The 24,218-nt window shown below is 44.5% G+C and overlaps 2 protein-coding genes across 2 annotated transcripts; one reads left to right on the forward strand and one right to left on the reverse strand.

Annotated features, from left to right (window-relative positions):
- Positions 1 to 1,013: 1,013 nt before the first annotated feature.
- On the reverse strand, positions 1,014 to 3,373 carry crx (cone-rod homeobox). Its single transcript, XM_030101704.1, has 3 exons — positions 3,124 to 3,373; positions 2,055 to 2,206; positions 1,014 to 1,918 (listed from the first exon to the last, which is right to left on the reverse strand). The coding sequence occupies exons 1-3, from the start codon at positions 3,218 to 3,220 to the stop codon at positions 1,280 to 1,282; spliced, it is 888 nt and encodes a 295-aa protein (XP_029957564.1). The 5' UTR covers positions 3,221 to 3,373; the 3' UTR covers positions 1,014 to 1,279.
- A 7,464-nt stretch (positions 3,374 to 10,837) lies between these two features.
- On the forward strand, positions 10,838 to 16,961 carry kptn (kaptin (actin binding protein)). Its single transcript, XM_030100313.1, has 11 exons — positions 10,838 to 11,230; positions 12,948 to 13,030; positions 13,114 to 13,198; positions 13,301 to 13,355; positions 14,169 to 14,247; positions 14,603 to 14,676; positions 14,802 to 14,908; positions 15,005 to 15,149; positions 15,259 to 15,394; positions 15,490 to 15,675; positions 16,723 to 16,961. The coding sequence occupies exons 1-11, from the start codon at positions 11,005 to 11,007 to the stop codon at positions 16,879 to 16,881; spliced, it is 1,335 nt and encodes a 444-aa protein (XP_029956173.1). The 5' UTR covers positions 10,838 to 11,004; the 3' UTR covers positions 16,882 to 16,961.
- The last annotated feature ends 7,257 nt before the right edge of the window (positions 16,962 to 24,218 follow it).

Below are 24,218 nucleotides of genomic sequence, written 5' to 3' on the forward strand. Positions count from 1 at the left end.
TAAGAAAGAAACCTTTAATCCTCCGTGTGGCTCAGACAAACACCCCCACGACACACACACATTTGCAAAATATTTTCACACATGTGATGCTACTGCTAAGTTTACGCGGCTGTAATCAGGTCATGCGGGGATTACCAAGTTGTCAGAGGAATTGGGGATGTTGTTGGAGCAGAGGTGGCGGTGAAGGGGGCGTTTGAAGTAACGGGGAGACAGATGTAAGAACTGGAAACGGGGTAGAAAAGCTTTTAATGTACTGCATCGTTTGGTGTGCGACCGAGGTGTTTTTCACTAAGGCAGAAATGTGGACGACCCAAGGAGGAGAGACAAGAGGTGGAGGTAGATGGAAGTCACTGGGACAAAGATAGAAAAGATGGAGGGAAAAAGCAGAAGAGAGCCAGGACTGGGAGGGGAAGGAAGAGGCCGAGGTGGGTGAGAGACAGAGGGGGATAGGGCAATAATCCCAACTAATTCACTTAGGGCATTGCTGAAGGGAGGCTAAGAGGATTGGGACACTCCCAGAATCAGATAAACTAAAATAACCAAGATGGAGCAGTGAGAGGCATGGAGGCCATATGACAAACATGACAGGTCTCGAACCTGAACGCGACACCACGAGCCCTCCGCCGGTTTCACCCAAATCCCCACCGAACTCCTCAAACTCATCCCAATGACCGCCAGAGCACAGCAGAGTAAAGAATAGACTTTAATATGTCACACAGCTACAACAGGAAATCTACCGACTTTTCCATCAAACACATCAGGATGAAAACGCTAAACTAACACTGTGATACGCAACACAAACCCGCCAAAAACCTACTTAAAGTACATGTTTAAAAGTAGCATCGAAAAAAGAATAAATAGCTTCAGGTATCCTGAAGGAAGGTGTCGCCTACAGGACAGCGCTTCTTTCACTCTAAGACAAAGAAAATGAACAGGTGGTGTTGAGTGTGTGATGGCTCAGTGTTCGTCCACAGTCTTTTCCTACAAACTCTTTTTTCTTCTTCTTCTTCTTCTTCTCGAAGGCGTTTGTTCTCCAGAAGAAGACAGCAGTCATGATTTGCAGTCAGGCAGCATTGAGGACACTCTGGGGTCCTCGCAGCTCCAACTGCACTCAAACACAAAGCACTTCTACAAAGGTCGCTGTTAGAAAACCAAAAGAAAATCTTACAAACAACAAACTGAGGATGGACGGTAACAAGTCCTCGGGCGGAGCCGCTTCTCTCTATCGCACACGGGACGCGCTCGCGCAGCATGAACGCCGTCTTGCTGCCCTCCCTCCCTACAGGACCTGGAACTTCCAGGAGTTCTGGTCCTTGTGGTCCAGGCAGTCCATTGTGGTGAAGCCCAGTTTCCAGGCCTGCTGGTCCTTGTAGTCCAGGCAGTCGACTGAGGTGAAGCCCAGGGAGGAGGCGGTGCTGTAGCCCTGCGAGGACAGCGAGGCCGGGGACTGGCTCAGGGAGCCCCCCATGGAGGGCACAGTGATGGGGCTGAGGGCGCCCCCGGTGCCCGACAGCTGCGAGTGCATGGGGGACAGGTAGGCGCTGCAGTCCAGGCCGGTGAAGTAGGAGGTGGTGCTGGCGTAGCCCTGGGTGTAGGCCGACGGCTGGCCGTAGCTCATGGGGTAAGGGGAGGGCCGCTGCATGCAGGGCGCCGAGGAGGAGGCCAGCGGGTCCGGCAGCGGCGAGATGGCCGGGCTCCAGATGGACACGGCCGTGTTCCCGGTGCTGGAGCTGGGGGCCAGGCTGGGGCCCGACTGGGCGGATGAGGGGCTGTAGGAGCCGGGCGGGTTGGGGACCGGGTCGGAGGCGCTTGGTTCCTGCACCGGAGAGGCCTTCTTCTTTGGGGGGCGGGGCTTAGACTGACCGCTGCTCTGCTGCTGCTGCTGGCGGCACTTGGCACGGCGGTTTTTGAACCAAACCTGAGAAAGAATCCAACAAGTGAGCGAGAAAAGCACTGAGAGAGACAAAGACCACGACGTGTGTCAGACAGTGAGAAGGTTGGGGTCCTGGGGGCGGGACGGGCGGGATGACGGACAGCTGCAGATGTTTCAGTACCTGCACACGGGACTCGGGCAGGTTGATCTTGAGCGCCACCTCCTCCCTCATGAAGATGTCTGGGTAGCGGGTCTTGGAGAACAGCGCCTCCAGGATGTCCAGCTGTGTCCGGGTGAAGGTGGTCCGCTCCCGGCGCTGCTTCCTGGGAGTGGCTGCAGAGGGCAGGAGACACAGGGCCACATGAATCCAGCATGAACTCCAGCCTGGCTCTTTCTTTTCAAAGGAAGCAGCGACTGAAGTGATTATTTGAATTAGTTTGTTTCCCTTTGTGAAGAGAGGGATAAGTTGAAAAAAGAATCAGCAGATTGTGATGCAGTGTGAGATCTAGACTCCAGAATTCCCCCATCAGAGCGAAGACAAAGAAAGTAGAGCACTGAATAAAATAAAAATAATTCTGACAATTTTGTATTTAGTTTCTAAGAAGAGTTCAGTTCTCTGAGGGAAGAAACAGTTAGATTTAATGATAATGTCTGTATGCTCTCCATGCAGAAGTCTCCAGCACAGATCTGTTAAAGTCAGTCATAACTTTCATCTTTATTGTCCTCTTTACTGAAGACCAGCGACGCACGAAGCTTTGCGTCAAAACGGTGAAAAAAAATTGCCAGATTTTTTTTCCAATGGAAAGTACATCAGCTGATTTCAAATTAGTTTTCGGTTTGAAAAAATTTTCTAAAATCCCCGCGAAGGAATATATTCTCGTAACACCGAAGAGCCGCAGCAGCGGAGCAGCACTTTCAATCAAACCGTCTCCAACCGGGAAAAATACGAAACATCTCTTTTTTATGGCAGAAATCTGCATAAATAGTAACAACAGTTTAGTATTTGTTGACCTAAACGAAGTAAATATGTTGATATTTTCAATAAACAAACTGTTTTTACATCAGTTTGAAAAAACCTCATTGTTTGGCCACAGCTTTACGCACCGGCCTGCGCGTATTTACGCGCATTGGTTAAACTTGATATCAGTAATCCAAAGACAGAGTGGGACAAAAACATACGTATATATTAAAAAAAACATGTATTTTGATAATCCTCTTCAATACAAAGAAAAACATGTCTTCATACTTACGCGGATAAGCGACGGTCGTGTGCAGCACGTCCATTCCGGGTCCAGGCAAATTTAACCCGTTCATGGTGTAATGGGGTTGCTTTATGTAGGACATCATCCTTACAGCAGGCTTTTAAGTCCTGTGGCTGACTTGTCGGTCGGACACGCAACACCAGCAGCCGCGGGGCCCCTCGGAGCGCGCGCGCAGGGCAACAAGTCGGTGCGTCCGATCCAACGAGCCGCTGCGCAGAGAAGCGGGACGCGCCGGAGTTGAGGGGAGGAACGTCAAAGTGACTTTCTCTCCCTCTCTCCCTCTCTCTCCTTTTTTTTTCTTTTCTTTTTTCAAACTGCGCTCTGAGTTTGGCGCGGCCGTCGGCTGAGCAGCGCGTGCAGAGCGTCCGGACTCCCGCTTGTCGCTCACAGCGCCGCGCTCATCACAGGTGAAGTGGCCCCGCGTGCCTGCGCGTCCCGCTCAGCTCCTCACTGAGTCTTCACCGGCACGCGCTGCTAATTAGAGAAGAGCAAGTGGCTCCGCAAAACCCCTCCCACACACGCGCGCGCGCGCGCAGCAGCAACAGGCTTCATAAAAACACAAACTGCTCCGTCTGTCGGTCCCGGTCTCAGATTCTACTTTTACTGCGATTTCAGCGGCTTCGTTCACCTGCAGCGACAAACTCCTAAACTGAGGAAACTCACTTTTTGCTAGTTTGCTTTTTATTTACTTGTCAATATCTGCCAGGGAATTATTTTAAGAACACATTTACTAATCATTTTTTAGAGGAATTACTGGCAGAAACAAATCAGTTATTACAAAGAGAAGAAAAAACTGGATTTAGTTATAGTTATTGTGATTTCCGCCAATAAGTAACTGTCAAATTTACACACATTTTTATGGAAAGTTTTGAAACTCTTGGAAAGTATGATTTACATACATTTATCTGTCCACTTCCTGAATATAATAATTGCTATTTTAATATTTTAACACATCATGCCCCAGATGGCATCAATTCTTTTTTATACGCGGGTTATCTCAAAATATTTGATTTTTAAAAATGAAATTGTATGTGGTTTAGACCAACTCACACTAGTCACACTCCTGACACAGGCTGGTGCTATTTGGAGGAATGTTAAACTGTTAAACTGTCTGATAGCTGCTATTTTGGCCAATATAATATAGAGATGGCTCAGACAAAAACAAAAAAAAGGCATTTTGTCCGTTAGGCTATTACCATATCAGTTAAAGAAAATGTTATCTATGATGTTATCTTTGTAACCAAATATTAAAGATTATAAGTAAAAAATTATCAGAAGAACACAAACTTGTATATAAATCTTGAATCTGAACTGAAGTCGTACAATGCAGAATAAACAGATTCTGAAATAAACCTCGCGAGGCTCCAGGCCCGTCTGATCACCTGGAGAACATCAGTGTGAGGAATTAAACCACCTCCTGTTCGCCCAGCCAGGTGCAACAAGGACACACAGCCTGTACCGTACAGAAACACACACATTTACACACAAATTCATTTTTATCTTTAACTTCAGCAGAACTCAAACAGATGGAGAAGATCTGACAGTCTGACAGAGGGCGAGGAAGTTAAAACAGGGAGGTTGGTGAGTTGATAAGGAGTTTTTTTTTTATATGTGTCTTTAATTGTTTGGGAATGAAGGGGTCATTTTAAAAAGAGTTTCCAAATAGCTTCTGCTGTTTTCATTGGTTTGAATCAGTCTGTGATGTAAAAGCGACTTTTTAGATTTTTTTACTGTTTCTTCTTTATGGGATTAAGAAGTGACGGTGTTCGAGGAAGTCCACCGTCTATCACAGGTTTTTAATAGAATTAAAACCAATATCATGTCTGTGAATTAGAAGGGCCTCATCCTTTCACACAGAACACACAGATTATGTCCAAACACATGCGCACGGGCGCGCACACACACACACACACACACACACACACACACGCCCAGCTACACAAAAGCGACGACAAAGCTCATTTGATTTATCATAATATTCTTTATCTGAAAAGTAAGTATCTTATCTCCAGATAAAGAGAGGAAAGACAGAGCAATCCGGTCAGTGTCGGAGGGGAAAAGGAGGCTGGTGGAGGTGAGAGAAGGCTGGTGGAGGAGAGGAGGAGGCTGATGGAGGAGAGGAGGAGGCTGATGGAGGAGAGGAGGAGGCTGGTGGAGGAGAGGAGGCTGATGGAGGAGGAAGCTGTTCAGAGAAGACAAACTGAAGACAGACGAGAGACGAGGGACTGTGGACAAGCTGCTTGGAGAGAGATCAGAACTGTGGCCGTGGGACAGTATTGCTGCGGTGTGTGTGTGTGTGTGTGTGTGTGTGTGTGTGTGTGTGTGTGTGTGTGTGTGTGTTGGATGATGCTCAGGAGTGTGTGAGACTGTCTTCTGAAGGCTGGTTGTTTATTTTGGACCATTTATGGAAGTTTTTCCTGAGATTGGATGTTTTGTGGATTGATCCCCATGAGGACTCTCTGGTCCAGGGTCCAGACCCGGGGGGCTGCTCCGTCTCCCCCCTCTCAGCCTTTTTCTTCCCCTCTTCATACAAAACAACCTGCATGTTGTGCGAACGGCGTCTCCTTGATGACGACAGCTCGGCCGCTGCCAGCGGCAGGAACAGCTCGTCCTGCAGCCGCCGCAGCAAATAGGGAAGTAGGGAAGAGGACTGAGCCGGTGTAATCCCTGCCTGACTGCCCCCCACCCCCTCCCTGCCCCCCCCCCAGCTGGACTCCCGGAGAACAGCTCAGAGTGATGCAAGCAGGCAGGGTGACGTGCGGCGGAGTCTGAGGAGGCCTCAGACCAGAGCGGCCGCAGGTATCCAGGTGGGCGGAGGAGGGGGTGGGGGTGGGGGGAGAAACAGGTGAAGGGGCAGAGGCTGTGGGGGGAGGAGGCGGAGGCGGAGGCGGAGGCCCTGGTCCTCGTCCCCACTGACACACTGCTGCGGTTAATCCAGATTAGAGTGTCTAAAACAGGTCGGCTAAATCTGCGGGCCAGCCAGCAATACAGAGGCTGCTGTCAGCTCCAATCACTCACTCACTCACACACACACACACACACACACACACACACACACACACACACACACACACACACACACACACACACACACACAGGAATAATCTCCTCTGTGCAAGCCAGGTGCCACCAGCGGCTCAGCACAGACCGCCATTACTGGTCCTGCCAGCCTCCGCCCCCCCCCCACCCGTCCTCCACCCTGCAGCCCGGTCAGGACTGACACCGGCTGGAGCTCCATGCCGTCATATCTCTGCCTGGAACCACACACGGGGGTTCGAACCCGGTTCCCCGTGTCTGTGAGGGACGCGTGGCGACGGAGCATCTTCCCTGTCCAGACCTGCTGAGTCACCATGAAGCTCAGTTTAACCTGCAGATTCAGCGGAGACGCTGTGCGTCTGCACGGCGCTCCACTTCTCCACCCTCAGCCTGCAGGACGCAGCAGACGCCTCCATCAGGCCTGCACCCATCAGCAACGTCTCCAGAACCAGGGATTCTGGGTTCTCTGTGGTTTGAATTCAGAGAATCTCTGCTGATCCTCTGAAACAGGAATCAAACCTCAGTTGGATTTCAGCTCAGCTCGACCATCAAACCTCAAACCCTCAAACCCTCAAATCATCACAGGAACAGGTTTTACTGCTGTTTCAGTGTGAAGAAGTTTAAGTAAATACCAGAACCGACTGGACTGGATTCATTAACTGGAGGCTAAAATAAGCTTCCGACATGCAGACAGGAGCTAATAGTGTCACAGCTGCAGGCTAACGCTAAAGCTAATGTTAGTAATAGTCTTAGTTACAGGCAGCAGAAGCACTTTAGAATCACAGATTCTGTCACGGCAGACGATTCAGCAGCTGCAGGACAGTCGTCCTCACTTCAGTCCTTCCAGAAGAAACACGGTCAAGAAACAAGCTGAACAGCATGATGATTCCTCCACCATGCTTCACAGACGCACATCTCTGCAGCTCTGCCACATAAAGCTCAAATATAGAAGAAGAGCAGAGGTATCTATAACCAGGTGCAACTTGTTGAATTTCAGAACGCTTTATAAGCTCCATTATGTGAGGAAACAAAGGTCATAGGTAACCTTTAGGCCAGACATTGTGAGGCAACTTTTTTGGTAGATCAGCAAGGCAATTCACAGAGCTGCACGAACAGAAACACAAAATTACAGTGAAAACAGAAACAAAACAAGACATCAGATAAAAAAGCAAATAGCAGACAAAAGGCAATTTAAACATTTGAATAAATAGTTGAGAAATTTGAAATGTAGATAATAAAAATGCAATTGGAAAAGTGTATTTTGTTATTTTCCCAAATCGCCTCTGGTCGGAGTCGCTCTTCAGGTTCCTTCATAAACAACAGTGAGTCAAACACAATGTGAGATAAAAGGGGAGAAAAATCAACTTTACTTTGTCTTTTTTCCATGTTGGTCTTTTCTCGTTCCAGATGGATGGATTTTAAATAAATCCTCAAAATGAATTCAGGCCGCTGTTGAACTGCAGCAGGACGTAAAGCCTGCTTTACTTATCACGTTTTATTTAAGGTGATTCATGATATTTTGTTAGTTTGTTAGTTACCGGTATTTTATGGCATTTTGGAAGCATTTTTAAAATTCATTTTATACTTAAAGAAATGTGTAGATTCCAGATGTGGATGCTGAGAAGTGAATGGGATTCATAATGCGTCACATGTCTCATGAATTCGGTCATTATTTAAAATCAATCGCAGTGATGTTGGAGCGTTCAGGGTGGAGCAGTGGGTAGCACTCTCATCTCACAGCGGAGAACGTCCTGTTGGATTCCAGCTCAGGCTCTTCACATGTGGAGTTTGCATGTTCTCGTGTGTGTGTGTGTGTGTGTGTGTGTGTGTGTGTGTGTGACTCAGGAGCTGAGGTGAGGTGTGTCACTGTGCAGGATGAGTGATTACAGAGGACAGTAATCCTGCGCTGGGATTAGCAGGTGGTATTAGGAAAAGTGGGGGTGTAGCACCGTCACCTCTGAACTGTCACAATATGGAGCAGCAGCTCGAGGGGGCCTCACCTCCATCTGCACCTGCAACACACACGCACGCACACACACACACACACACAAACACACACACACACACACGCAATGTGGAGACAGTGACGACTGTGAGTTTCTAAAAAATAGAATCAAAGTGAAAGTTTTATTGAGATAAAGGAATTAAAATAAGCAGAATGCAGAGTTTATTGGAAAACCTGAGAAAATAAATATAACTTTAAAGTCCTGAATGAAAAGAAGAGAGTGAGTCCACAAGAAGTTTGTTCCACAGGCGAGGAGGAACTAAAAACTGCTGCAGCTGGTTTGGTCTGACTCTGGATCAGTGGTAAACCTCTTCCTGAGGACCTCGGAGTCTGGATGCTCCATGTTCTCCTGGTAAACCGGAGCCGAGACGGTTGAAGCCTTCAGTCAGATTTCTGAGGTGGAGGTTTGGACTCTCAGCTCCGTCCGAAGCCCAGCTGAAGCTCCTCCTCCTCCCTCCTCTGGATGAGCTGCAGCTGTCTGACAGACCTGGAAACACACCGTCTCATTAAAGGTTTCTCAGAGTCTCACTGGGTCAGAAATGATCTGTTAATATTTTTCTGTCTTGATTTGTTGTGTGAAGTGAAGTGATGGTTGATGGTTGATGGTTGAAGGACGTGATGACGGGTGGAGACGCTCGGTGAAGTTTCAGGTCTTCATCCTGTTCCACAACCTTTCCTGCTCTGATGTTCCTGATCCTACATGAAGACTTTGAAGCTGTTTGACTTCCTATAGTCAATTTGGTGACTTTAATTCTGTTATTTATCTACAAACTTTTCCAATTTTCATCAAACATTTTTTTTTTATTGAATTGATATTGACAATCACCTCTTCAACAGGAAGAATATGAATCTATTATTTAGTTGTTTTAAACCAAATGGAACTGATGATTTTATTACTTAATTATCAGTTTAGTCACATTATGAGCCTTAAAGGGACCAGAAATGACCCAGTATTCATTTTTATTGGAATATGAACACTTTCAGGACATGGATTGAGTTTTTCGAACGGTTCGGTCCTGTTCTTCATCTGCAGGATGAGTCTGATTCTCCTAAAGCACGTCTTTCAGACCTTTCTGTTTGCTGCTGCTGGAATCACTCATTTCATGCTGCATGGTGTCTTTAAGTCTTGTGATCCTCAAATGATAATAAAACAAATCTACAATGCTGTTATGTTTTCCTTCAGTCTCTTTTTATTGTACAAGTCAAACAAAGCAGTAAAGTTTTCTCCTCATGAGGTTTTCACTGGTGACATTTGTCAAACTTCATGTTTCCATCTGAATAAATCTTCACTCTATTTCATCTATTTATATATTTATGCTCCCATTTGATCTGTTGTAGTCAGTTCATGATAATGTGTGATCAAAACCAACTCTTTCTCTTTCTGTTCATGTTTGTCTTCTGGGTCAGTTCCATGTTTTTTTTCAGGTCAGTGTGAGATTTTACTGTATTGTGGTTATAAATCATGTATTTGTGAGCCGTACAGTTTTCTTTGGATCTGCTGTTGAACTTCCTGCCTCATTTTAGTCACTTCTCTCACACTCTCACTCATATGTGTTACTTTTCTTCTTTTTTCACATCAGTATTTCTTTATTGCAGTTTTTCCATGAGTGGAGATTCTTCCTTTTCATGTCTCTTTGTTCCAGTTTGTTCCAGTCCTGTTGTTACACACGATGTGACAAACCAAATCGGTGCCAGAGAAGAAAGGGGGTTAGTTTCATCCACATCCGGAAACCTTTGACCTGTGCTGCTGGTCAGTCTGTCCTGCATCTCCTCAGTTGTGCTGTGAGGAAGCTGGATGTTGGAGATCACAGACTGAGATTGTTCTGTGGGGAAAACCATCTGCCATGTCAGGTTCTCTGCAGCTCCCCCCTCTGCTCTCAGCTCACAGTGGTGAACGAGTTTCTTCTGACCTCTGCTGGACGAACAGCAGTCACTGTTTAGATCTGTGCTCAGTCTATTCAATGTGTCGTATTTTAACAATATTTTTATTCATTTGGATTATGTTTCCCTGACATATGTTTTGTTAAAAATATGCAGGCAAGGTTGTACTGGAACGCAGTCAGGGTGGTTCAGAAAATTCTGAACATTTTTAAATGATTAAAAACACCATTAATTAATTATTTTATCTCGTTTCCATAAAGCAGGAATGATTATTGCTAAGCTGTATGGAGTTTTGCCGCTAGGTGGCAGCATTTCATATCCAAGCATTAAATCCGCCGCAACATACAGGACGAAGGAGAAAGTTACTAGGTTGCCTTCATGAAAGTAGGAAATTACAAAATTAACAAACTGACAGTGAATTCGTAAATTGATTTAAAGTAGCTTAAGAAATACGACAATTTATTTAACAATTCAGAAAATATATACGTATAGCTATGGTCATTTTTATGTTATGTGTATGTCTTAAATTTCTACACCTCGTGAATATATATATTTTTTATAGTTATTAAATTTACATCACATGTCCAACGTTCATTGTTCTAATATTTTATTTCTATATATTTTTCAATTTTATTCATTATTCAGTAAACCCGTACATTTTTCTGACAGATTTTCCTTTTATTTTCGATTTAAATAAAGTATATCTAGACAAAAGGCATATGTTCCCGATATACGTGAATGCAACACAGACCAAACCCGGATGTTTTGCTTCTGATTGATTCAGTCGCGTGCTGGTGGATGCTGTAAACTTTGACGTCTTAAAATTGAAACAAGCTGATCGGTGTTGAGTACCGTCTGTCAAAATCGTCAGCATGGAGCCCCAAACAAACGGGTGATCCGGGGAAGTTTTGGATCTGATAGGTTCCGGAGATCTGGACGTTTTCAGGATGCTCCGAGACTCCTCCAGCCGGGATTCCTCCAGCCGGGACTCGTTCGTGGAGGACAGCTTCAGCCGCTTCCCGTCGCAGAGCAACATTTACGGGCTGTGCCAGGCCGGGAGCCAGGAGCTGCTGGCCGCCACCCTGAAGGGGAAGGTGGTGTGTTTCAGGTACCAGGAGCTGCAGCACAAGGTGCGGCCGGTGGCCAAGGAGGTGCAGTTCACCTACATCCCAGGTACAGCTCCTCCACCCCCGCTCCACACTCAATCTACTGGAGAAACACAAGACCCAAGATCACACAACGTTCTGATTTTACACAGTCAAGAGCGTTTTCAGGATCATGCTGTCTGAACAAAACCTCCTGCTGCAAAATCCAGGCAGATATCTTCAAACCACATCATCTGCAGCGTTTTGCAGGCTCCATGCATGTTTTTGCGAATGTATTTATCTGTGTGCATGTGTGTATCTTTTATTTATTCATTTATTTATTTAACTATCACTGCAGTATTGTGCTCATTTTTCCTCATATATACATCTAATCCCTGCTGAATAGATGAGCATCAAAAGTTCAATTTACATTTTACAATCTCATCCTTTGGGCTGGTTTAGGCTCCGGGGCCTTATGTTTAACACCGCAGGTTTAAGTATAAAGTACTTTTAGATCACCTGAGGTGTTTTTTGTTTAGCTGCTTGTCACTTGTCAATATGATTTCTTGGTATTTATCTGACTGTTAAGTACACTGGCAAGGACAGAAGTTTGAGTTTTCTGTCAGAACTGTGATGTGATCTGAGTCAAGCTCCCAGCTGTACACAGACACACTGAACTCAGCCTAAACTACACAAACAACTCTTTGATATCATGTGTTTTCATCAGTGAATTGGAGAATTTGAGTTTGGAGTACAGTCTTTATTCAAAAGAAGCTCCTGATGTGGAGACAGTTTCACTAAGAACACAATGAGATAATCATGAAGATTAGTTGATTCGAACCTTTTGTTCTATTAAAAACAGCACAAGATTCCTGAGTTTTTTGTAACTCACTTGTCTTGATGTAGATTTTTTTTCTCCTTGTAAGATCACCTGGTGACCCCGTGTGACACCCGTCCGTTCAAATATCATCTATTTTAATATCAGTGGTTAAATGACTCGGTTCTGTTGGCAGACGAAGTGTAAAAACTGTTCTTTTGTGACTTACTTTGACAAAAATGTAGATTTGTACTAAAACTGGCAGACAGGAGAAAAATCTTCAGAAGAAACCAGAATTCAGACATTAGTTTAAATCATACAACAGTTAAAATAAAGATAACTCAATGACAGAAGTCGAACAAATTAATTATTAGAAATATTTCTTCCTTGCAATAAACCTCTCAGTGACTGTTTTTAGTTGGTTATTCTGATAATTTTAACAGTTTTTGATAGAAAAGTGAAGAAAAAAAACTTAAAATCAGGATAAATTCATGGCAGTTTTATTAAATTGTCTTAATAATGCATCATAGGAGGTTTTAATGAAAGGGTCAGGCAGTGGAAAAGTGAGGAAAAGAAATGTAAAATCTGGAAATTACTTTTTGAAAAGTTCACGCTTATACTAAAAAACATGTCTGCAAATTCTTCAGTTTGTATCATGAGCTTCTGAACAGAAGAGCCGATAAGGACGTTAAAGTGATTATTTCAGCTGTTTAAACGTTTCCTGCTGCTTCAAGCAGTCTGGATTCCTGTAACTGAAGTTCTGCGCCTGAGTTTCTGAATCCAGTTAAACTTTAGACGCTGGAGTCATTTTCTGCTCTGATGGGAGCATCAAGCTCAGGTGAACTTTGAACTGTGTCAGGTTCAATTATTAGTTCAGAAAACCGAACCTGGATTAACGCAAACGAGATTAAATGCTGATGGATTCATCTCCAATGAACTGCTGCAGTTATTTTTTTTGCAGAGCTTAAACTTTTCCTTCTCTCTGTAGTCGATGCAGAGATTGTGTCGATCGATGCCTTCAACAAGTCTCCGCCCAAACGAGGCCTGGTGGTGGGAATCACCTTCATCAAGGTATTTTCGTTCAAATGTCTCGAGCCGCAGCGTTTAGAACCGAGAAAGAGGAAAAAAACCCTGATGGTTCTGGTCTCCTGCAGGACTCCGGAGACAAAGCCACGCCGTTCCTCAACATCTACTGCGACTACGAGCCCGGATCAGAGTTCAACCTGGACTCCATCGCACGTGCGTGACGCTGCGCGCGTGTGTGTGTGTGTTAGAGAGACTGTGCTGTGTGTGTGTGTGTGTGTGAGATTCGGTCTGACGTGTGTGTGTGTCTCTGAACAGAGAGCTGTCTGAATCTGGAGCTGCAGTTCACGCCCTTCCAGCTCTACCACACAGAGTAAGTTTGCGCCAGAGATACAGGGATGCTGGGTTGCCATGGTAACAGGAGCTGCAGGTTTCGCTCTGGATTATGTGCATAAACAAAGAAAAGAAAAAAAAAAAAGAGGCACATCCTGAACAATCAGGTCCAATTAAAATCTGCTGTTCGACTGGAAACAAAGCCTCGAATCAATCATTCAGTCTAAATAAAGAACAAACGTGACGCTGCTGCCGGGTTTTGATGAACATTTAGGAGATCGGACTGATCTCTCTGTCATACTGAAATCTCGCTGTTCCCTGGTTCTGAGTGTTGATCTGTAAAAAGTCCAGCAGGATTTCATGCTTACTCAGATTACTGGTGGTGTTTGGTATTTAATTTGAAATCATGTTAAAATCTGCTCTGAGCTGCATTGAGGTGAAACACTGATTGTTTTTGTGGATTCTTTTTAGTGAAAGTGAGCGACTAATCAGATTTATTTCCAATAAATAAAATGTATTTGACCTTGAAAGTAGAAAAAAATCTTTCTTCTTCTCATAGTTTGAGTGGATCGTTGTTGACTTTGACTGTTTTCCTGTTTTTACCTCCAGTTTCGTCTTTAAGCAGAAACATCTGAAGGAAAAGCTTCCAGCAGTTCGGGCTGTAATTTAACACTTTTACTGCCAGTGTTCGTCCTTCAGATGTGTCTCTGTGGTTTACGCTGATAATCATCTTGTTCTTCACACAAACTTTCCAAGTGTTTTAGTGATTTTTCTCATTAATGAGTTGAAAATCTTCCCCGGCCGCCTCCTGCTGTGAGTCTCATCCGTGTGTGTGTGTGTGTGTGTGTGGCAGGGTGCAGTGTGCGGACGGAGGCAGTGAGACGGTGTTTCTGCTCAGCGGTCACGATCAGAGGATCCACCTGTACAAGGAGGTCAGAGCAGCCGTCGCTGCATGCGAGGATGAATCTTTAACTCTTTATACTTCACTCATTTGAACATCAGCATTCAGGTGTTGAAAAATAATATTTCTACTTTTTCTAATCAGAGAAAAACGGCTAAATGTGATTAGTATGTAACAACACTACGTCTGTTGATGTATGAACAGAAGGAAACGACTCTGTTGGTTATCAGACGTCTGCTGCAGCTGTTCTTAGTTCATCCATCCTGGAGCGTGTGTGTGTCCATATCCTGCCTGATGGACCGTCCTGCTGGATTTAGCGCGTCCTCTCCCTCCTCCTGCGCCTCCTAATCCCAGCTCTGCTCCTGTTCCGCCCCTCTCTCCGGCAGAACGCCTCCCTGCACCAGTTTGAGGAGCAGCCGGTGGAGAAGCTCTTCCCTGAACTCCAGCAGCTGCCCAGCAAGTGAGTCGGTCCTCTCAGCTCTCCGGGAGCCGGAGGGATCAGAAACCAGAGCGGAGCACGCCGGAGGTCTGACGCTGTTTCAGCCGTTCGGTGACCCCTGACCCCTGTGTGTGCCTGCCCCGCAGCGTGCTCTGGCTGGACGTGCTGAGCGTCGCCGGCGGCCGGCGGCTCTCGGTGTTCGGCTGTCAGAACGGCTGCGTGGGGCTGGCTCTGGTGGACCAGGCCGGACCAGGTGAGCAGGACCACCGTCCCCCTGGAGGCCCGCGGCCTCCGCTCTGCGCTGCAGCGTGTGTTTAATGTGTGTGAGACGGTGTTGTGTGTCGATCAGAGGTGGTGCAGAGCTGGCGGGTCCAGTTCGACAGTCCCATCTCCACAGTGCTGCTCTTCCCGCTGAGCCGCCACGCTGCAGGGGCAGAGGTGGGACGCTACAACCTGCTGGTGACCAGCGCCATCGAGATGGCTGTGATCTACAGGTCAGACTCACCGAGGATCGCCTCCACTTGTTCAGCTCTGGTTAGACGGAGTGTGTCTCCTGCTGACTATTGACTTATGGAAGTGTGTGTCTGTGTGTGTGTGTGTCAGAGACGTGCAGGACCGCGGCTTGTCGTGGTTCACCTGCCTCTCGGAAAGCGACCAGTTTGACGCCGTGCTCTGCGCTCTGGTCCTGGACCTGGACTTCGACGGGCAGCAGGAGGTGCTGCTGGGGACGTACGGGCAGGTGGGACACGCTCGTCTCGTCCTTCAGTCATGGACCAGCGGCTGGTGCTTCTCAGCTGAATATTAATTGTGTTTTCCCACCTTTCTGTCAAACAGGAGCTTCTCTGCTACAAGCTGCAGGCGGCGCCGGGCGGCGGCGGCGGCGGCTCGGACTCACACTTTCAGCTGCAGTGGAGGCGGAGCTTCAAGAGTCCGGTGCTGTCCATCATCTACCTGGACCTGACCGGAGACGGAGTGAGGGAGCTGGCCGTGCTCACCCTGAAGGGTCTGCACATCCTGCAGGTACTGAGAACAGAGCCGCATGAGAGGAGGCTGACCTCTGCTGACCTCTGCTGGACACCTGCAGGAACTGCACCCAGACAGGAGGCTGCGGAGTTTAACACATCCTGCTTTTTATTTCCTGAGTAACAAATTTAAGAGATGTGTTTTCTGTAAAAATCAGGTTCAGGTCTTTTTTTTCCCCAAATTTCTTAGATGAAGAAAAAACTTTCTTTGGGATTTTTTTCCCAGATTAGAGACATTTAGAACACGACTGTGAAGTGATACTTTGAGAACTTCAGTTTTTTTTAACACATTAATATAAATTATGACTCATGTTGGACTTCCTGATAAACTTAACATGAGAAGATATTTTAAATAAGAGCGAATCAGAGCTACAGAGAACAAAAGCTTTAATGGAGGCCGGTCAGATCGACGCTACGCTGAAATTGGAATTAAAATTATAAGTCTGTGTGTAGCCTTCCCCGTAACTACAGGTCATTTTACCATTTTGATTAAACTTCTTTACCTTAAATTAAAAGTTTGCGTGCTTTGAAAAAATTAATTTTAGCTTTTTATCATGATTTCTTGTAAAAACTAAGAAAACCATCTACATCTTACAAGTTTCAAGACACAAACTGATTCAGAAATGTATTATTTCAGAGAATGTAAAAAAGACAGATGCTTTATTTTATTTTATTTCTGGATATTGGGGAAATTAATAGAAGTTTATCATATGACATGTCAAGAGAAGTGTTGTAATATAACTTCTTCTTTTTCCACTAAATCTTTATTAAGTTTTTAGCTGATCTGCTTTGGAAAAACTTTCCACCGAATCTGTTAATATCAAAGTTACCCTGAATTTTGAAAAATAAAACATAATTCATCACTTTGAATAAGGAAAATCTATATAAATGTTCCTAAATGCACCGTCCTTGTGTTCTTTACTACATTGGTACAAAAAAATAACTTATCTTCAGTTAAAAAGCCTTTTCCATGTGTCACTGTGACATTGAGGTCTTAACGCTGATCCTGATCCAGCTGTGTGACTTCCTGTTCCTGTCTCCACAGCACAGCCTCACCGGCACGGCGGACCTGCTGCTGGAGCGACTCGCTCTCAGGGCGTCCGAGCTCGCCGTGGCGTCCGAGCTGGATTCACACGGAGCTCCGGACGAGCCGGAGAGCCGGGCTCCGGCAGAGGAGAGCGCAGCCCCGACGTCCTCGGATTGAAAAGACGTTTTGTTTTTCCCTGCGAGCCCCAGCGGCTCAGACTGAAGTGTTTGTCTTAATTAAAAGTGCAGCGTGAAGGATTTTCTCAGGGGTTTGTCTTCCTGATGATGGTGTACAAAGAAGAAATGACTCATTTTGTTCTGAGCTGCTTCTCAGTCCTGTTTGAAAGCTGCTGGATGCACCAAAAAACCATTTAAATGGCTCGAAATCTTCCTTACAAATCTCACATCAACTCAGCTCATTCAGCACATCATTTATTTGAAACCAGCTTCTCTCTTTCAGGATGCCTTTTAATGCAAACCTGTATTTTTGTCTCTGATTCAGAAAGCTGAGTAAACTGGCACCAAAGAAAAAGACAGACTGAACATCAACAGGAAGTCGGCCTCAACATTACAGCCTGTGTCCGTGTTTAACACTGAAGTATGACAGAAAGACAGATTGTTTTTTTTTTTCTGATCTTTTTCTCCAGTGTTTCTGAAAACAGAGGCATTACTTGAAAAGCTCAGCCGGTAGCTTCAGAAACGGAGCACTGCAGGGTTCTGTCCTTGGTCCACTCATGTTTTTTTAGCCAACTTTTTTCACTGGGAGGGATTTGTTAAAACACCAAGTGAATCGTATTCAGTCAAACTTGGTTTTATTGGCACCTTTCATGGAGGTTAAAGCAACTGAGCAACTGTTTCATGAATAACTGACGAGCTCAAATAAAAACACTGAAAATAAATATTGGAAGCAGAAATGGTGGAATTAGGAAAACATTAGACAAAAGCTCAATGAACAGAAAAGTCAAAACTTGTAAAACATTACAAACAAAATGTTAAACTGATAGAATCGAACTGGTAAAACGGGGACACTAGTAAAATAAATTACTTAATTTTAAAACTCAAAAAAGCTTTAGGAATGAAAACATGTATAAAATGAATGTATTAAAGCAGAGCTGAGGCTGCTGCTGACTTATTTCCATAAGAAATTTAGAATTAAAGGTTGACTTTCAGATTCAGATGACTAATCTTCACATTGCACTTTTATTTCAGCAAATCAGAATCAGTTCATCTGGATCACTTCTGCTCAATATTTTAATTTTTTCATAAACTTTCTTACAAACTACAGAGTAAATACCCAGTATACATATATACGTATATATTTTTAAAGCCACTATTTAACCATCCCTGAAAGTGAAGTTTGTAAGCCGTCCTTCAAACTCAGCTCTCAGTGTTCTGGAATAGAACAGAGTCAATCAGTATACTTTTAAAGCAGCAAGTGGTGATTATTCATCCTTATAATCACTTAAATCATGACAGTTTGCTGAAATGCTTTCACTCTATATTGGTCCAAACTTATCTGGCAAGAATAAAAACCCGGGACTCGGTGAAGCTTGGATGTGGGGCTGAGTCCACCTCATGGTCCAAAACTGGAGCAAATGAGGCTAAAATCTTAGTTTTCCCAGTGCAACCCACCAAAAATCTTTCTCCATAGTGTGTGTATTCACTGGTTGATTAGTGTATTCCAGGTCGTGGTCCTAATCAGGGTCATCTTAGAGCGAATTACAAACCGTATTTAAATAGAACCGAGTGGCTGGAGAGCCGTGCGTGCGCAGATGGAGCATGCTGGGAAGGAGACCATGTGGCTTCCGGCCAGCCATTGTCTCCTCGCTGGCATGGAGGTTCAGGGGGATCCAGTGAGGGACGTGGCGGACTCCATATTTCATCATTAGCTTGGAAAGTGGAGATGAGAGCCGGTATTAAAGAGCTCTGCCCCCCCTGCGCCTGCCCAATGAGGAGAAGATCAAATCTGAACACAGACTTGAACTCCATGCTGTTCTCTGAATATCAGGTACAACATGAATCTTCGTAAGTCCACAGCTCAACCGAACTGGGAACCAGGAGCTGCTGCCAGAACTCCAACAGCCGGGTCCAGCTGACCGTTCAGCAGGGAAACAGCTGGCAGTTATCCTGTCCGCTAGCTCAGTGAGGAAATCGCCCAGTTGTTTCAGCTCTAATGCCTTTCATATAATTTGATCCTTGGAGTGAGCGCAAGGCCACCAGGATCGTTTGAATGGTTTGATTCGGAATGGATCAGATCCAGATGGGCAGATGAAATGACTTCCCAGAGCAACTTAAAGTTCTCAAGGTCCCCCATGTTCTGCGTCCTGGCCACCTGGCGGTCCATGTTGTTCGCCTGGGTTGGAGGATGTTGCAGGCAGCACAGTGTTCTCCACGGTGTCTCCAGACTGTCGTGTCCCAACGTGTTCAGCATGAACCTGCTCTCATCCAAGAAAAACACAGAGCACCAGTGACGGATCTGTTAGTCTTGGTGTTCTCTGGCAAATGTTAATCTCCCCCCATGGTGTTGGGAACCCACTTGTGGACGTGGAGCCGTTGTAGCTCCCTCATGGAGTCTGTCTGAGAGTTTAAGCAGAAACATGTATACTGGCGTCCTGCCGGGGGTCATGTTGCAGGACTCTGGCCGTTCCTCCTGTTCCGCTGTCTTGCTGCTGGGTTCCTGCCCTCCTACAGAACCCTCCACGTCTCCTGGTTTCTCCTCCATGTTCTGCACACTGTGCAGACAGTCAGATACAGCCCTCCTGAAAGAGCTGCACTACCAGAGCAACTCCTGTGGATTGCAGGTTCACCTCTTGCTACCTCTGGGACTGAGAGCTCTGAAAAAATGCCAAAGTGACCAAAACATCTGCCTGAAGAGACGAGCAGAGGAATATTCTGTGGTCGACACCTGCAGAGCTGTTCCTTTATAGAGGTTGTCTTGCTGACTGGCCCTCATTTCCACCTGTTATCTGCTCCATTCGCACAACAGCAGGAGAAGCTGATTCACAATCAGTGTTGCTTCCGAACTGGACAAGTTGATTTGACAGGGGTGTGATTGACTTGAAGTTACATTGTACTGCTTCAGTGTTCCTTTTTTCTTACCTTTTCTGGGTTTTTTTTTGCACAGTGTAAATTTCCAGTTTTCTCATAAAGATGCAGAAACAAAGTTTTTCTTTAGCAAATTTACATTTGCAGATGTAAAACTTATAGAAAGATAATGGGATTAAATAGATGCTAATCTTTTTAAACTGAAGTGTGACACTGTACTAATCCAAAAAGTACATTTTGCAGCATAAGACATCCAAGATAAATTTACAGATATCTTTCCACAGTTTATAGGTATGTGTAGATTTCCAGAACGGTATTATGAGAGTCACAGTTCAAATCTAGAGCGTCATTAAAAGAAAGTTTTCACATGGTAACATTGATGTATAATTTTTAATAAAACTTTTTTCTATTTTTTGCTGTGAAGAATTAGTGAGGCACAGTTCTGATTTTTTCCAAACAAGTTACTGACAGACAGTTCCAGGTGAAATCCAAATCACACTGTGTTGAAAAACAGCGCGGATTACGCTGTTGTTTCACATTCAGATGGGTTGAATCACATTTTACCAATCTGAATCAGAAACCAGTGAAAGGAGTTTCGGGCACAGAACTCAGAAGAGACGCTGGATTACGATCCAGTACGTAACGACGCGTCTGTCGAAGGTTTACCACCGCCACCTGCTGGACAAGAGTGAAATTACTACAAAATGTCCACTTTTCGGGGGACGATATTTTCTGTCGGAACCAAACGATGGACGTCAGAGCACATAGTCAAAAAAAAGCAAGAACAACAAAAAAAAGAGGAAAACAACCAGAGCGCATACATAGCGTTCTGACAATTTCATCATGGTGAAAAACATTGCTAATTTCTGAAAATAATCACAATAATCGAGCAGCAGTTTGATCAAAATAGTCCATCAAAAAATATTGTCCCCCAGAAACCTGTTCTTCTTCTTCTTCTTGTTATTAATAAACCAAATAACGTTATGCCAGGGGTCATAAGCAAAAATCAAGCTAAATCAACCATGGATGTAAAGTTGGTCTTTAATAGTTTATTCGTGCCCTCAGTGATCAACTGTTGACTGGTCTAAGCTTCGTGCCTCAGTCGTGTTGCTCTTCTGTGAAAGCTGGACAAGCAGCAGACAAGAAGAAAAGATATATGACTCTGGAATCCGCTGGATGCCAAAACCGGATCAGGTCTTCCCCGCATTCCTGTCAACACATGGGTTGATGTGTGATCAGGTAAGTGGTCCAGCACTCAGCTCACACTGGTCGAAGTTCACAGCAACAAATCTGCAGACCAGCCGAGGTGTTCAGCTCTCAGTAGACAAGGAATCACAGATGGTCGCTGCTTTTGTTTTCTGTCAGCTCCAATAATTTGCAAAGACATCTGATCTCCATGTCTTCAACATGAGAGTGACAAACGTGACGGGATACTCAACTCCAGGCCTTGTGAACTGATGTCCTACAGGTTTTAGGTCTCTCCCAGGTGCAGCACATCTGATCGCAATGAAGGGCTTATTACTGTTTTGTTTTTTTTTTTGTTTTTTTTTTTTGCAAGCTAGATGATGACTTAAACATTAGATCAAGGTGTGCTGAAGCAGGGAGAGAACTAAAATGTGCAGGAGGCCTGGAGTTGAGTCGCTCTGCTCCAAATGATCCAGACCTGCCAGCCCAGAATGATCCAGGTACTGAGGCCAGTGGAGACACAGAACATCACTGAACCCTGGTCTCTATTCTTCCCACTTTCTTGTGGCCACATGTGGTCAATGGTCAATGTCAATCAGGAGTCCAAATCCACTCGTCCACTTCTGATCCAGTTTTAGTGAAGTTACAGGTTCTGACTGATTTTCATTTTTTTACAGGGAGAACTCAGAAGGTGTGTCGTCGCCTGTTCATCAAGTTCATCTGACTGTGAGCGGGACTTCAGAAAGATTTGTTAATTAATTGTCTTTTCATTTAATAACTGGATTACTTGCAGGGGGTATTTTGTTGAGAAAAAGGCTGAATCAACATAACGTGCAGTTCTTTTGATAACTATTTCAGCCCCTATGGGAGTCTCAGTCAGAGGTGGGGCGTGCCAACAGGCAAACCAGGTGTTTGCCTTGGGCCCCGGCTTTTAGGGCGCCCCCACTAGGTGCAAATTGTGTGCAAAAAAGTTATTTTTTTGGTGTGCACGGATGGGGTGGCGGCCCGATGAATTTCTTGCTTGGAGCCCCCAAGGACCCTAGCCCCACCACTGGTCTCAGTGGTTTGGTCCATTTGTCTTCCTGTGGATCAGTGGAAGTCGGTCAGAGTTTAGCTCACTCATGTGAAGTGAAGCACAACTTTACAAGAATTAGCCAACAAAGTTGATTCCATTGTGTTTTTCCAAAGAATGAAACCCCGAAACACTTGGAACGAAATTACTTTCAGAGCATTCTTGGATATTACAACAACTAAAATTCTGTTTCTTTCAGTTAATATAAAAATACAAGATTAAATTTGACAAAATATGTTTGATTTTTTTAATTTGGAACAGCAATATTTCTAAAAATGCTCCACGTCAACCCACCCTATCCTCACTCTAGTTGTGTATTTTCATTTTAACTGTGTGTAAAATATATTTGCCTCAATTATAGTTCACCTTAATCAATCAATCTTTCTTTATTTCTTAAGCACATTTTGAGCAATGAAATGCCATACAAAGTGCTTAAAAACAAAATAAAAACCTTGACAACCTACCGAATGAATGCATAACATTTATAAAGTCCTACAACACGACTAAAGGGAGACATCAGTTGAAGGCCTCATTAAAAAGGAAAGTCTTGAGCCTGGTTTTGAGAACATGAAGGGTTCTTCATGGGTTAGGGTTAGGGTTAGGCAGAGCCCTCAGCTTCTCCGTCAGGCTGGAGAACAGCCTCAGGTTCTCATATTGATGGTGGGAATAATTAAAGGCCAGCGCTGCTGGAGGACCTGAGGGTTCAACATGCTTCATGAGATAAAAGTGAGTCTGAAAGAGGAGAAAGCACAAAACCGTTAAGACCTTTAAAAAGCATTTAAAGAACCTTAAACTTGATCCTAATAGGAAGCCAATGCATGTGATGTGATCCTGCTTTCTGGTCCAGAGCAGCTGAAGGTTCTGGAACATGATGATTCTGGAGCATCATGCTAACATTACATTAGTGGCATGAAACACCATACAAAATAAAAACGCTTTAACTGTCATTTCATTTCTGTGATTTTTTTTTCATGTAATTTCCTGATAAATATACAAATGGTCCCATTCTATACAAGGCACAATAATTATAGAATGTGTTGAATTAAATGGATTTATTTAAATTCATAGCATCTATTGTGTTATGATTCATTTTAAAAAATTGCCCATATTCTAAAAATCAATGTGAAATTTGTGGTGATGTGTTGAAAAGAAGCTGACAAAAAGGTGATCATGGTGTTCTAAACGCTGTATATCACAGTCCAAAAAATACCAGATTCACTGGTCTACTGAAAAAGAAGAAATAAATTAATGTAAATGAGGTCAGTCATGCCATCCAAAAATACTTGTAAAATGTGCACATTACAAAAATGGATGGAAAATTTATGGCAATGTGTTGGAAACAGTTGACTAAAAAGTGTAGCACAGGATTGTGGGATAATTTTAAACTTCACCTTATATGAAACAATAAAAACACACAGGTGTGAGTTGCTGCCATCTAAAAGCCCAACACAGTATTAAACTTTAGATATTCTCTCAATTTGCGTGAATCTGATTATAACTATAGTAAAAAAAAATACCCTAAATACATTTTTTTAAATAAAAGTTCTTTATTTAATGTAAATTATGTTTAAAATAACATACAACCAAAGTAAAGTGTTAATCAATGTGTTGGAAACGAGTTTATTATAAAAGAAAAAGCAGATCATGGTCTTATTTCTAATGTTTTAACAGAAGTGAAGGAGGATAAAACGTGCGTGAAAGTGAAGAAAATGTGCGTGAAAACCCCCCAGAGGGATTTCTTTCCAGGGACTTAAAGAGGCTGGAGAGTGTTGGTCTCCCGCTGCCTCCCGGGTGGAGGATGGATCAGATCAGATCAGATCAGGGCTGAGCTGAGTCTGGCCCCGTCTTTCGGCCGGTCAGTGGCACTGTAGTCCTCCGGAGCCCGAAACTCTCTTTCTCCGTCTCGCACTACAAAGGCAACAATAACAGCAGCTGCACTCATCAGTCCGGGCTCCGCGGCGAGAAATGGCGTGGAGATAAGTTGAGGAAGCCTTTTTTTTTTTCATTATTTCCTGCGCAGGAGGCTGTTGCACTTGTTCCCGCGGAGGATCTGCTCTGCCGCCTGTGTTTTTCAGGCACGGGTTGTTTTTGCGCGTCAACAATAAGGAGCACGCTGCCGGAGCGCACCGAATGAGCGCGTCTCACTCAATGGGATTTTTATATTTAGCCCTGTGAGCAGGCGGAAAGAGGAGACCCCGATCCCGGTGTTGTCT

The sequence above is a fragment of the Salarias fasciatus genome, chromosome 10, assembly GCF_902148845.1.
Source record: "Salarias fasciatus chromosome 10, fSalaFa1.1, whole genome shotgun sequence".
In the NCBI taxonomy this organism is placed as follows: domain Eukaryota; kingdom Metazoa; phylum Chordata; class Actinopteri; order Blenniiformes; family Blenniidae; genus Salarias; species Salarias fasciatus.